Source organism: Chelonia mydas, chromosome 8 (assembly GCF_015237465.2).
Source record: "Chelonia mydas isolate rCheMyd1 chromosome 8, rCheMyd1.pri.v2, whole genome shotgun sequence".
NCBI classification, from domain to species: Eukaryota; Metazoa; Chordata; order Testudines; family Cheloniidae; genus Chelonia; species Chelonia mydas.
The window spans coordinates 104,521,953-104,536,452 of NC_057854.1; the positions used below are offsets into that span (position 1 = coordinate 104,521,953).

General features: G+C 60.7%; 1 protein-coding gene across 4 annotated transcripts in view; it reads right to left on the reverse strand.

The window, feature by feature from the left end:
• The window catches only part of IPO13 (importin 13), a 65,040-nt gene that overhangs the window by 6,861 nt on the left and 43,679 nt on the right, over positions 1-14,500 (reverse strand). For all 4 annotated transcript variants that reach the window (XM_037906558.2, XM_043520909.1, XM_043520910.1 and 1 more), the window contains exons 7-15: positions 13,067-13,214; positions 12,483-12,664; positions 11,017-11,043; positions 10,209-10,343; positions 9,404-9,547; positions 8,772-8,852; positions 7,523-7,660; positions 6,949-7,045; positions 4,975-5,027 (exon numbers count right to left, since the gene is read on the reverse strand). In XM_037906558.2, the coding sequence (XP_037762486.1) occupies positions 4,975-5,027; positions 6,949-7,045; positions 7,523-7,660; positions 8,772-8,852; positions 9,404-9,547; positions 10,209-10,343; positions 11,017-11,043; positions 12,483-12,664; positions 13,067-13,214 (1,005 nt within the window). The remainder of the gene's footprint in view (positions 1-4,974; positions 5,028-6,948; positions 7,046-7,522; positions 7,661-8,771; positions 8,853-9,403; positions 9,548-10,208; positions 10,344-11,016; positions 11,044-12,482; positions 12,665-13,066; positions 13,215-14,500) is intronic.

Below are 14,500 nucleotides of genomic sequence, written 5' to 3' on the forward strand. Positions count from 1 at the left end.
CCATGCTGGTGTCGGAGCAACCGCTCCCACATGCACCCGCTGAGTCTGAGCGGGAGGCAGAGCCCTGAGCCAGAGACCCAAACTCTCTGGGTGGCTTCGGGCTCAAGGCATCCACATTGGTCTGGAGGCACAAGTGCTTCTGGACCTTATAAAGCACATGGCAGACATGGCCAGAGGCTTGCTCAGGTTGGGGGGAGACCCCAGTCCCAAGCAGAATAATAGAAAAGCGGGCCTGGGTTCAATTGATAAAGAATGGGGATGTAATCAATGCCAGCCAGCACGGCTTTATGGAAAGCAGGCTCTGCTACACAAATCGGATTCCATTCTTTGCTGAGACCACAAGTCCGGCTGATGAAGGTGAGTGCACAGATGGAACATTTTGACTTTTGTAGATGTTTGGCATGAAATTCGGAATAAAAACTAGCACTAAACACCTACAAGAAAGCACATGATAAAGGGGTTAAGAACTAGTTAACTTCTCTTTCTCCTCCCCAACATGTGCCATAAAAATCCATGTTCTGGAAACATGCGGAAACCCAAGATTTCATGAATCTGCTGCTCTCTCACTTCTGGTGTGTAGTGCTCCTATAGGCTGGCACCTAGAATGTTTGGGTTAGTATAAGAAAGTGAAAAAAATAAATAAATATAAACTAGATTTATACATACTAAATAAATGACTGCCAGAAGCTGGGAATGAGCGACAGGGGATGGATCACTGCCCAGTTCTGTTCCTTCCCTCTGGGGCACCTGGCATCAACCTGTCGGAAGACGGGATATTGGGCTAACTGGACCACTGGCCTGACCCAGTCTGGCCATTCTCATGTTGTCATGTTCTTAAAGAAAAGAATTGTCTGGCTGACAGAACTCATCAAATGGGGTGTTTCTAGTGGGGTCCCCCAGGAACCGGATCGAGGCCTGACACCAAACACAGAATCACTGCTGAGAAGATCTCTGGGTGGCACGAAGTCTGGCAGCATGTTAAGTAATGAGGACAGGACAGTCATATGGAGCAAACCGGATGGCTTGACAAGCTGGGCCCAGGGAACCAAGCCGAATGCAAAGTCATCCATCAGAGAACAAGGAATGCCTGCCGCCCCTGCAGCCTGGGGCGGTATCCTGGAAAGCAGGATCCAGTGGTCATAGCAGACAAGCCACTCAGTAGGAGCTCCCAGTGCCCTGCTGTGGCACAAAGGGATAAAGCCACAGAAGAGCAGGGAGTGGGAGTAGGGCGGGGATTACAGCTCTGTACGCCGCAATGACAAGACTCACACTGGCACACTGCATCCTGCACTGGGGGCCACATTTTTAAAAGGATGTGGAAAAACTGAAGAGGGTGCAGGAAAGAGCCACAAAATTGTTTGGAGGGCTGGAGGAAATGCCTGACAGTGAGAGATTTGAAGAGCTCCGTCTGTTCAATTTATCAAAACAAAGGCCGAGAGTTGACCGGCCAACTATCTGCAGGCACCTGCCTGGGGGGGAAATCCCAGGTACTGAAGGGCTCTTGAACAAGCAGAGAGAGGCTGGCCAAGGACCCAGGGCTGGAAGCTGAAGCCAGACAAATTCAGTCAGATCAGGCCCAGGTTTCGAACGGGGAAGGTGATTAACTGCTGGACCAAAGTGCCTGGGCAATGGTGGATTCTCCATCAGAAATCAGCTGCACTTGGATGTGGTGAGTGAGGCCGTCCAGGCCCACGTCGTCAGACCAGCTCCTGGAATCAGAGTCCTCAGGAGGAGGAGATTTTGCCTTCCTCTGCACAAGGCAATTCCTCAGAGTCTGTCTAGAGAAAGAGGTGGCCAGAGAAGAGGTGGCAGCTACAGCTAGGACAAGCCAGAAGGGCTTGGGAGACTGCATTAAAACACGTGGCCTTCAGCTGTAACGTGTGGCGGAGAAACGCTGTGCCCCATGGAGAGGCTGCCGTCCCAGAGGGGGATGCATGGGGCTGCCAGAGAGGGGCGAGGAAGGGCAGGGGGATGATGAGCATCCAACAGATGCTGAGGCAGAGACTGGCTTTGGGAGGGGTGGGGTGCAGTCGCTGCATCTCCCACCTGACCCTAACAGACACCCCTGATGCGGAGTCCTTCCCTCCACCGACAGAGATGCTGGGGCAGGCAGGAGAGAGATGTTCCCAGGAGAAATAGACACTGTGCCAGCTGCCAGCAGTGCTCCTGGGGGCAGGAAGGCTGGGCGCATGGGCAACCACCAAGTTCTGGCGGGGCAGGGGCAATGCCCAGAAAAACCTGCTCTTTCCGGCCTTGGGAGGCCAGCGGGTGTGGCATTATCCGGGATGGGCGGAGGAGCCAGGCTGAGCCTTTGCTGCATCTCTGCACAGAGGAGGGGTCACGGCAGCTTGGGAGGGCTCAGAGGAAACTCAACATTTTCAAGACACCGCAATAGTCTCATGACTGTTCTGGATGTCAGTGGGAAGCGACCAGCCCCTGGGAAGTCCCTCTCGCGTCAGGTGGGTAGAAGTAGGCTGGGGTCAGAAGGCTGAGTTTCAAAACACCACATTTATATATTAGTTTTCATTACACCAATGTCAGGCAAAGCGAATCTGTGAAATGCAAGATAATTCACCGCCCACTCCCTTGCCAGCTCCACCCACTAGAGGGGGCAGCTGGACAATCTACAGGGGAAAGCCAGGGCGGGCAGGAAGTTGGCAGGAAACTGGTAGCCGGGAATGCTAGGAAGAGCTCAGGAGGGCTGCCAGGACGCCCCCCGTACTAACTGCCCCGTTCCAGCACCAGCCAGTTCTGCACTTGAAAGAACTGGGCACATTTCAGAGGCAGAAGGGCGCTGGCCGAGGCTCTAGCACAAGGCCCCCACCCCACTCCCCTCCACGCTGCACTCGAGATCCCAGGCCCCGGCTGCCCAGTGCTCTTGCTGGCTGCAGGGTACAGCAGCTAGGGCAGAGGCTGGGAGGTGCCGCACAGCTGGAAAACAAAAGCCAAGTGGTGGCTGGGCTTGTATTGTTCTATGCTAGAGAGCGCAGCAGGAGGGAGCGGAGCTCAGTGAGGAGCAGCGCAGGACAGACGTACCTGTATCTACAGCCCACTGCAGTGTGTGCTCCAGCCACGCGGGTTTGTGGGGCCCAGACACATGCGCTGGTGCATCACTGTGCAGGCAGACAGAGCACCTGTAAGAACATCAGACTGGAGGAAGCAGCTGGTGCCAGCATTCCCCACAGAGGGCGGGTCCCGGGCACCACACACTGGAGCCTGGCGGCCCTGGCCTGGGAGCTAGGGGTTGTGACTCGCTGACCAGCCTGGCTCTCCTGGAGCAGCAGGTGCCGTCTCGATCCGCTCCCAATGGCGGACATGGCCACAGCAAGTGAGCCAGCCAGGCTGGACCCACACACGACTCAGCCTGTGTCGCAGCGGGCCGTGGGGCCCGCTCATCGCAACTGCGTCCAGCCCAACCCCACCCCACCGACTGCCTAGGCCAGCCCATGGCGACCATGTCTGTAGGGCCTGGAGGCTGGGATCCAGCCGACCCAGTCAGGAGGCTGCTCCACCCATCAGTCCAGAGAGGCCCGGCCCTGTCTGAGGCACCCGCACAGTGCAGGCACCATCAAAGGCCTGGCCATTTCGTTACTGAGGAGAGCAGCGTGCCAGCTCCTTGGTGGGGTTTCTTCAAACCCACCACGAGGGCGAGGCCCAGGCCAATTCCAGGCCCTGGTGAGAGGTCCCCCTGTCCTGGGAAGCGGGAGCTGCACACAGCATTGCGCCCAGAGGCTGCCCTGCTCCTGCTGAGGGTGTCAGAGGTTCCCTTTGGGAAGCTGGCTCCCGGGTTGGGGCGAGGTGCCAGCGTTCTGTCTCCCCGAGAGGTGTATATACACACCAGCATAACACAGACTCCTGCCTCCACGCAGCGCTGCGCTCCAGCCCCTCCAAACCACGGGCGCTCTGACAGCTGGGCTGGCTCGGACAGCGCCCCTTGTGCCGGCAGCCGGTGCTGCCTCTGGCGAAGCAGGCCTTTCACGCTGCCACGCGGCAGAGCCGGAGCTCTCAAAGCCCTGCGTGGCCAGCCTCCGGCAGGCGGGAGCCTGCCCTCACCTCGAGGCTCAGCAGCCCAGAGAAAGGCACCGAGCCCAGAGATCTGAAGAGGGTCGGCCAGCGCACGTTGTGTCAGAGACCTGCACACACCAACTCTGCCGTCCCTGGGACAGACCGCCCTGTCTCCGCCCCATCTGCTCCCGTGCCAAAGAGCCAGGCAGCATCCCCCATGCGGCTTCAGGGCCTGCCCTCAGAAACTGCATTTCCAGGACCACCCTGGGCTCGGGTCTCAGCATCCCTGAGCCAGTGCCCCGGCGTGAGAGCAGGCTGCGGGTGGGCGGCACAGGACGAGTGCAGGGCTCTCCCCGAGCCGACACCAGGCGGCAGAAGAGGCTCCCTGGACCCACGGGGCAGACAGGCTGGCGCCCAGCTGCCACCACAGACATCTCGCTCCCATTACTAGATGGCTCCAGATTGAGCCCCAGACGCTGCTCCCCCTCCAGGCTTGGATGGAGCCTGCCTCGCTAAAGGGCAGTTTGGGGCCACGCTGCAATGGCTGGGGTCACTACTCCCAACGAGAGAGCCATCTAGCTAGGCTGGACTCGGCTCCAGAGGACCTCCCACGTGGCAGAGAGGCAGCTGGAGGAGTGGAACACGCTCTAGTTTTCTTGAGAACAAGTCTGAGCTCGGAGCAGCAAGAGGTATCCCGTCCCGGGTCCAGCCGCCCCCCCCCCAGCATTTCGCCGGGAGGCGGCAGCTCCGAGTCTCCTGCAGAGCAGGGCACTGCCCGGGGGATGGCGCAAACCCAGAACTAAAGGAGAATGTTTTGTTTTCAACTTCCACGGAAACAGATGGAGAAACTCGATATTCAACTAAAAGGAAAAAAACGTTGTCAACAGAAAGCTAAAAATAGGTTTAAATTGAATTAAATAAGAGAAAGAGAGAGAACAGAAAGTGAATGAATAAGAAACTAAAACACACCTGTGCCAGGAGTTGCATAAATGAATCAACAATATCAGGATGATCCCTGGGCCCTAAAAATATAATAAAGATGTAACTTAAGAGAAAATCATACAAACAGCAACTCAACATCATATAGTTATGTGATACGGAAAGAATTTACAAGTGAAAACAGGAGTGTGGGGGGAGAGGGTAGGGGTGCGAGGGGGGAGGAGGGGGGACATGAGCAGCTTGAAGCAAGTTAAAGAAACAAAACATACAAAAATCATGAAACTGGAGAACCCAAGAACAAAAAGAAACCGCAAAGGAAAGGGTCCGAAGCCCCCAGGGACTGCGGCCAAGCGCCCAGGAGGAGCTCTTCGTGTCTTGGAGAGGAGGAGGAGTGGAGGAGGAGCGGGAGGACTAGCTGGGCACCATCTCCACGAGGAGAATTAGAGTGTTTGCACTGGGGGACTGAACGGACGTCTGCAAAACCATTCAGTCCTGAAAAATAACTGCAAATAAATGACAAACCTCAGCAAGTGCTCAACAGGCCAGGAGGGGGCTCAGGCTCCCGAGTCACCGGAGTCTCTGGCACAGCCACCCTCCCCGGCCTGCTCCCCAGACGCTCGACTGGCTTTGCGATCCACTCTGCGTGCAGGAAGCCGAGTGCCGGCTCCCCATGTCCCTTCTGTGCTTGCGCTCTCAGCTTCGAGAACTCCACGGCACGGCCACCTGGCCTCTGATTCTACACAAGCCTCTCTCAGCTAACACAGGTCAGGCATTCAGTCCAGCTCCCTGTGCAGGCCCGGCCAGCACGCGCACACAGAATCCACTTGCTTGGCTCAGGGCTGTTTGCCACAGAACAGGGTCCCCAGCTCCTGAAGGGGGTGAAGCCCCCGTGGCTAGAGGGTGCTGAGCTGCACTCGGGCAGGAGGTCTCCCCTGGTGCTGGTTCGGCAGCTTTGGACCGTGCTCATTTCCCAGCCCTTTGAAACGAGTGAGGCTCTCTACCCACCGCTCCTCAGAGCCAGGACCATTGCTGCCCTGGGCCGAAGAGCTTCTACTGGACATAGACACACCCTGATCCCCCCCCTCCCGACCCCCCCAAAAGCTGCTCCCACTGACATCAGCAGAGTTCTGCACAGACTTCCATGGGAGCAGGCCCAGCCGTTTGACAGAAATCCAGAACTACATCATTAGCACAGGCCCCTCACCCCAGCAAGCCCCCTTGGGCTCGGGACACACCACGCCGGGGAGGGCCCTTGCCTCGCCCCAGTGCAGGGCTGGCTGCATGTCCCCAAACCCGTTTGGGGGCAGTGCACAGCACAGCTGACATGGTCTGAGAGGCCAGGGGGCCCGTGCACCCGGTTCCACCAGTGAGAGAGAGCTGCTCCAGAGCTCCTAGCTCCACCACACCCCAGGGGAAGAGAACTCCTGAGAGCTCAGCTCTGGGCTGGGTCGGGGGCGACCCTGCCCCTAAGGAATCCAGGCTCTGGGGTTGGCCCATGGAAGGGGAGCAGGAGCTTTGAAGAGGGATGTCCCTGTCTGCTCCTGCACCTGCTGGGTGCTGGGGTGACTAGAACGCCACTGGCCTGTGAGAACCACCCCAATACCAGCTTTACATTAACCCTTTGATGCCAGCCAGCGCTACACGTCCCATGAGAGCAGCCCAGGCACGGCTAGAACTGCCAGCAGGGCCGCTCCACACTGCAGGGCACCGCCAACCCTGGACTGAGGCTCTGCTTTCCTGCAACGTACACCAGCCCCCTGGGATGTGCTCTCAGCAGCTTGCGTGGGGCTGGGCTGTGAGCCGAACTCACAGTTCTGCACTGGGGGGAGGAGACGTCTGTCACTTCCACTGGGCCGGAGGGGAAGGGACCCGCCTCCCAGGAGCAGAGGGGGCCCCGTGAGCTCGGCTAGGAGTGAAAATGGCCATTCCTGGGAAGACACCCGAGAGCCCATGCATGTAACAGGCTGACCAGGCCCCAGCAGGAGGGAGAGTTTGTACACGTACCTTGCTGGAAGAGGGTGAGTGTGACGGAGGTGACAAGCAGGAAGAGGGCTTTGATGGGAGGGAAGTGGGCAGGCTCATGAGCAAAGATGTGAACCAGCTGGAAGAGAGAGAATGGAAGCTATGGGTGGCCTGTGACCCACCCAGGGCTGCAGGGAGTCTAGACGGAGCTGCAAGCCCAGCTGCAGGCCTTGCTTTGTCCCCAGCACGCGCGCTGCAGGGGCACGCCAGCAGCAGGCGCTCTAGCCCAGCACGCAAAGCAATGCCCTGCCTGCTTCCAGGCTGGATGGGCAGAGAGACCCCTGCCCTTCCCCGCTTACAGGGAGCTGGAGGCCAAGGGAGCAGCTGTGGGGTCACCTCTACAACACAGACTGCTCTCCTAGGTCAGGGGACCAGCCCCAGCAGCAGGGCTGGATCATAAGGCCTGCGTGGGATGCCCTCCTGCAGCAGGAGCAAGAGAGGCAACTGGCGAGAAGCGAACAACCCAAGCCAGCAAAAACAGCAAGTGGGGTTCTGGCCCCAGATCCGAAATCCCAGTGCCTGGCACACGCGGTGGCCAGGCAGCACTGACACGTACCTGCCGAGTGAGGTCCAGCGCAGACGCTTGGGGGATGGTGCTGTACATCTGACCCAGCATCTCACACAGCTGGGGAACCATGGGGGCAAAGTCATCAAGCAGGGTCTTCACGGACTTCTCAAAGATGGCGCAGACGGACTGCGGAGACAGGAGGGGCCTTGTGAGTCACACTTCAGAGCACACACCCAGCACCACGCAGGGCAGAACAGGTGCAGTGGGAGGGAAGGAGCCAGCATTACGGGCTCAGAGACTAGCCAGACCGAGAAGCATGCTGCACTGTGCAGATTAACTTAACTGGCAATGCACCTCCCTCCCTCCACCCAGTATCCCAGTCCTGGGCTCCCCACAGCTCATCTGGTGCCCCTCACTCCCAACCCACAGCCCCTGCTATTCCAGCCCTGGGCTCCCCACACACAGCTCTGCCAGTGCCCCTCACTCCCGACCCGCAGCCCCTGCTATTCCAGCCCTGGGCTCCTCACAGCTCATCCGGTGCCCCTCACTCCCGACCCACAGCTCCTGCTATCCCAGCCCATCCGGTGCTCCTCACTCCCGACCCACAGCCCCTGCTATCCCAGCCCTGGGCTCCCCACACACAGCTCTGCCGATGCCCCTCACTCCCGACCCACAGCCCCTGCTATTCCAGCCCTGGGCTCCCCACACACAGCTCTGCCGATGCCCCTCACTCCCGACCCACAGCTCCTGCTATTCCAGCCCTGGGCTCCTCACAGCTCATCCGGTGCCCCTCCCGACCCGCAGCCCCTGCTATTCCAGCCCTGGGCTCCTCACAGCTCATCCGGTGCCCCTCCCGACCCGCAGCCCCTGCTATTCCAGCCCTGGGCTCCTCACAGCTCATCTGGTGCCCCTCACTCCCGACCCACAGCTCCTGCTATCTCAGCCCATCCGGTGCCCCTCACTCCCGACCCGCAGCCCCTGCTATCCCAGCCTTGGGCTCCCCACACACAGCTCTGCCGATGCCCCTCTCTCCCAACCTGCAGTCCCTGCTATCCCAGCCTTGGCCCCCCCTCCTCCAGCTCTGCCAGCAACTCCCAATCCGCAGCCCCCCGCTATCCCTGCCCAGGGTTCCCCCAGCTCTGCCGGTGCCCCTCCATCTGCAGAACAGAAAGGCTCTGCCCACAGCAGGTGGCCAGTGGTGTCACCCAGTGCCCTGCCCATCCCTGCCGATCGGACTGCCCTCTCTGGGTGAGGCTGCACTGTGGCACATCAGTCTGACCCAGCAGGTGCCAGTTACCTCCACCACCTGGGCATCGTTCAGCCACTTGCTCAGAACCTTCTGGATGAGCTGGAAGACTTGCTGCAGAACCACCACCACCTGCCAGGGAGGAGAGGGGACAGCCCAGTCACTCGGCTATACCGCACCCAGCTGCCCTACCGGAGTCCCCTGTCACGGACAGGGCTCTGCCCACTTCTGGGATTTGTGTGGATGGTGGGTGTTAAACAAGGCCCAGACCCAAACCCTTGCGCATTCAGAGACTGCAACACCCTTCCCTCCTCCACACCAGACAGACGCCTCCCCCACCAGATGGGCAACCCACAATGCAGCCACCAGCCAGAGCAGCCAGCGAGGATCCTGCTAAAGCCCCTGCGCTCAGCAAGGCAGGAGAGGCGAGGAAAGCAGCGCAGCTGGGTTCCCAGCACCATCATCCACAAGACATGACCTGCGTTAGCTGCCTCTCCATTGCCCAGCTGTACCAGCCTCACGCAGCCAGCCTGCAGGGGTGGCTCTGGCTAGGCTGCAGGCCAGCTGCTCCGTGGGCTGGTGAAGGTGACAGTTAGACAGCCCCAGCAGGGCTGCCCTTTGCTCAGAGCCTGTCACTAAGGGAGGGTGGGGAAGTGTTGGAGCCTAACATCTGCTGCACCTACCGGGTTGGGTCCCTGCGGCACGGGCAGCTTCTTGACCTCTGCGCTCTCGTGGTCGTCGTCGTGGTGGCTGATGTCCAGCGTGGTGAAGAGGTTGGAGAGCAGGCCCAGGATGTGGATGATGGCCAGTTTGTTGGAGGGGTTGGGCTGTCAGGGGAAGCAAAGCCATCAGCTCCAGGCCGCCCACACATGGGACGGAGCCTCTCCCAGCCCAGAACCGCACTGGGATTCCCGCAGACAGCCCCACCCAAGTCACTCCCCACACCTGGTCAAGGGCCAATGCACCCCCCACCTTCACCCCGCCACACCCTCCTACCAGCACAACTCCCAGCTGAGGAGCCCCAGTGACTTCAGGGAGCCCCGTGTGCTTCCCCTGGATGGAGCAAAGTCCCAGCTGTTGGCAGCAGCAGGAGGGGGGGAGAGAGCCGTCACGGACACTTGCTGTGAGCCAGGCCAGGTGGCACAGCTAACACGCAGCCTGTCTGGCACCAGTCTGCCCCATGACATGACCCCGAGGGGCCAGGGAACTGCTGCCCATGAGAGCCCAGGGAGTCTCTGGTGCACAGGATGGAGGCTTGCAGATCCACGGGGGCAGAGGGGACAGCAAAGGCAACCTGCACCCCATGGCAAGGGCCCCGCATCTCTGGGTCTGATGGGGGGCTATGCTGGGAGGAAAAGCACCTTTTGTTCAGCAGCTCCTCCCTCCAAAGGGAGCCTCGGCCAGCCGAGCTGGGAGTGGGGCCGGGCAGGGCTAAGGGCAGCGGCAGAACTGGCCAGAGAGGAGGAACCCCAGGGGCTGGGGACTCACTGTTTCGTCAGCCAGCTTCTCCAGCTGCTGGATGTAGGGAGTGATGAGGGAATGCAGGTTCTTCAGGATCTCCTCCACTTGCAGCGCCGAGAGCAGGAAGCCCAGAGCCTGCATCAGCCACATGCACTGACTCGTCTGGGGAGAAGATTTGGGGGATAAGTCATGGCCCAGCCTGTCACCTTCAAGCCCCTGCCCTGAGCACACACTGTGGCTAAGAGCTCTGGGCCAGGGGAGAGGCCCAACACTGACAAGATATGCTAGGGGTGCCTGCCCCGAGCTGGGTAGAGGGACAGCCATGTCCCAAACAACAACAATCGCGCTCTGGCTGCCACCTGCCTCTACTAACTCATCTCTGGGGTGACATCTGCCCTCTGCCTGCCTGCTTGAAAAGACCCCCTCCTGCTGAATGGGCTAGGTGGAGAGGTTCCTGTCTGGACAGAGGTAGAGACCTGCCATCCCCTCTGGCCAGAGGTGGCTGGTGGGCAGCCCCCAGAGCGGCAGGGAGCCATCACAGACGCTAAGGTCTGTGAGGCCCATTCCAGGCTGGCCCCTGCGTCGCACCGAGTCCCTTTCTGCAATGCCGTTTGCTTCCAGGTCAAGCTAAGGAGGCAGCCCGGAGACAAGAGCTGTGCCACCGAGGCAACCGTAAGGTCGCCCTTTGGACCATGCCTTCCCACGACTGCCTTGGGCTTTCCCCATCCAGGTCTCCGTCCTTCTCTGCCTTGCCAGGATGCTGAGCTGTGCCGTGGGAGCAGGGCCCCTGGGTGAGCCGGTGGCACTACCGAAGAGGGGAAGGAGCATGCCTTACCTTGTGGATCTGCTTCATTAACACATCCTGAAAGGGGGGGGGGGGGTGGAGAGAGAGAGAGAGAGAGAGTCTGAATCTCGGGAGGGCAAGCTACAACTGCTGAGCAAATTCAACTCTGTGCCGCCTGGCAGACGGGAACGGCGCGCGGCTCTCCATGCACCCGACGCTGCTGGGGCCCCCTCACAACCAGCAGGAGGAGGAGGAGTTAAATCCATCCCTCTTTCCCCAGCAGAGCCTCCTGAGCCAGGACAGGGGCTCTCCAGCCGATTCCGTTCCCCTGTGCAGTGATGGGTGCTGGGGAGCCCCAGGGTTGGGTCAGAGCACAGCAGGATTGCAGGGCCCAGACCCGCGCTTCCCTTGGTGCCACCTGAACACCGGCTTGTCGACCAGACCAGACCAGACCAGCCACACGCCCCGCAGGAGCGCACAGAACCTGCTCTGCATCTGACCAAAGTCTCCCACCAGACCCAAAACAATTTACCCTGGCCCCGGCTGTGGGGCTGAACCGGGCCAAGCTCTGGAGCCCCAGGGACTCGCACCTGCTGGCCCTATCAGTCCAAGTCCCAGAGGAAGGTCAGCAGCCGATCTGGGCGCTCGGAGCTTTCCGCTGCACCTGACCCCGTGCTGTGGCCCAGTTACGTGGCTGGACAACTCAAGCCGCTCCCCCCCCATCCCACAGCTCTCCTGGGGGGGACGTGCTGATGCTAGGTGTGCACCAGTCTGTGCTCTGAGTGCCGGCCCCGCGGCGCCAGGGCAGAGTGAGCCCTGGGCTCTAGGGGCGGGGCCTTCCTTGGTTTCTAACAGCCAGGACGGCGCTCCTGTGAGCTCCTGGCCTCTACCTGCCATTTTCTGCTCACAGGTAGGGCACGGCGGGAGCCCCAAGGCAGCCCTGGAAGAGCTGGGCAGGGCATAAGGCTGGACAAGGAGCAAACGAACCCACTCTTTGCTCCTAGATCTTTAGTGCACAGAGCGGCTGATCTCTGGCACCGAGCAGGCCCCAGGGAACACCCCACAGCGGCACTGCAGAAGGGAGCTCAGCAGGCAGCTTAAGGAGGGCTGGGCTTCCCTGATAGGTGCCTCCTTCAAGGCTCAGGAAGCAGCCCTCTGGGTGGGCAGGGCCCCTCCTCGTGGCGTGGAGAACAGTCCCCACTGAATGCAGCACCAACAGGCCCAGGCTGAATTCAGTGCAGTCCAGCCCCCTCGCTGATGTCACTGGCTCAGTGGCCTGGCAAGTCGCCTCCCCAGTACTACTCCGCTTCCGCTTCCTGCTCCGCTGTCCACTTCTGCTCCCTAGCCCGATGCTGCCCTTGCACCCTTGGGCCAGTGCAGGGTACGTGGGCCTATGCTGGGCAGCCCCACCCCCCTCCCTGCCCCCAGACTCCGGCCTGGCCCAGGAGAACAAGGACGGGCTCCATGACCGCGTGCTCCAGGCTCCCCCTCGCTGCCGGGCCACACCTACGCCTTACCTGGGACACAGCAACGATGTTGGCGGCGTAGGGGGGCAGGTCGTACTTGCACTCCCGGCAGATCTTCTTCAGGGTGGAGACGCTGGAGATGGAGAGCTCTGGGTTGCCCAAGGCCTGGAGCACTAGGGGCAGCACGTTGTTGATCATGACGGGGTGGTCAGCCAGCCACTCGGACAGGGCCCCTGCGCACAGCGGACGGGAGGCAGGGTCAGACTGCAGAGCGGCGCCACCATGCCGCAGGCCACTCATCCCGCTCTCTGCCTCTCACTGCAACAGCCTACAGCCTCTTTCCCCAGGAGAGCCCTGCCAGACCCCAGCCCGGCTCCCCAGAAAGGCAGGTGGGCGGGGCGGGGATGCTCAGTGTCAAGGCAGCAGAAGGCCTGGCCCTGCAGCCAGTGGCTTGTGGCTCTCAAGGCACAATGTTGTGAGCGGCTGCACCATGAAGGGCTGCCAATGGGGAGGAGGAAGCAGGGCCTAGCAGCTGGAGCCTGGAAGTAGGAGAAGAGGGAAGGGGTCAGCTCCTCTGCAGGGCGCCCTCCCTCCCCTAGCCCCCGGCGAGCGCACCTCCCCTCCAGACATCTCACCGATGGTGAACATGACAGTGTCGGCCAGCTGCACGTTGCTGATACTGATCCGGGGGATGAGGCCAATCAGACCCGGCACCACGTCAGAGTAGTTCACGTCTATGGTCTCTGCGATGGACTGGAACCCGTAGAGTAAGGCTTCCGTGTGCTACCGGGGCAGACACACACACCAAGTCAGAGCCCTGCCCCACCCCTAGGAGCACCCCACCCAGGTTCCAGTCCTGTGCTGAGATCTGCAGCACCTTCCAGCTCCTTTGCACGCTGCTGGGGCTTGGTGAGTGAATTTCAGCCAGAGGGTTAAACAGTTACCCACATGGGCAAAAGGACTCCTGGTTTCACTGCCTGCAAGTGAGGTGGGGGAGAACAGGGAGCCCAGGGCTGAGCTAGCAGGAGACTGTGGGTCTGGAGTGAGGGGCACTGGCAGAGCTGTGGGGGTGCCCAGGGCTGAGCTAGCAGGAGACTGTGGGTCTGGAGTGAGGGGCACTGGCAGAGCTGTGGGGGTGCACAGGGCTGAGCTAGCAGGAGGCTGTGGGTCTGGAGTGAGGGGCACTGGCAGAGCTGTGGGGGAGCCCAGGGCTGGGCTAGCAGGGGGCTGCGCACAGGGAGGGAGAGGCACCAGCAGAGCTGTGGGGGGAGGGGGAATCCAGGGCTGGGCTAGAAGGGGGCTGCAGGGCTGCTAGGCTGTGAAAAGCAGAGTCCCCAGTGTTCTCCCTAGGAAGAATGCTGCCCTCTTGGCTTGTGGGGTCAGCTGGCTGTTTCTGCTAAAGGGGTGTTGCCACCGACGGTCCCATCTCTCCAGGGTTGACTATGTGCCCTTATGTAGTGAGAAGGTTAGTGTGTAGGTGGGCCATGCTGTTTTCCCTTGGCGCCCACCTACACACTAACCTTCTCATTACATTAGGGCACATAGCCAACCCTGGAGAGATGGGACCGTCGGTGGCAACACCCCTTTAGCAGAAACAGCCAGCTGACCCCACAAGCCAAAAGCCCCACTACCCCCTTCCCAGCTGCTCAAGCCTCTAGGGTGCTCTGACCCCTGACAATGTCTACATTGTGTCCGTCAGTACAGAAACATGGTAACTGAGGGCAGGGCTGGGCCCCCAGAGCCCCTACCCTGGGTGCGTGATTCAGAGCCATTGCTCACTCCATATCGCTGTTGTATGCCCGAGCAGGGGCCTGGCCACTTGCCCGCAGTCCTTCCGGATGGACACTGACCACCAGACGGGAAGGTGGGACACAGTCCGGCAGCAGGGGCAGCCCGCCCAGGGAGGCTGCAGCCATCAGTGCTGGCAGTGGCTGGGCTGCGAATCAGCACTCCCGCCGGCTGACAGTGATGAAGGAGGTGCGATTGACAGAGCTCGCGGGCTGACGATACATGCGGATGAGCGCACAGCAGCGCCCTGGCCCTCCCTCAGCTCCCATGCCGCAGCACCG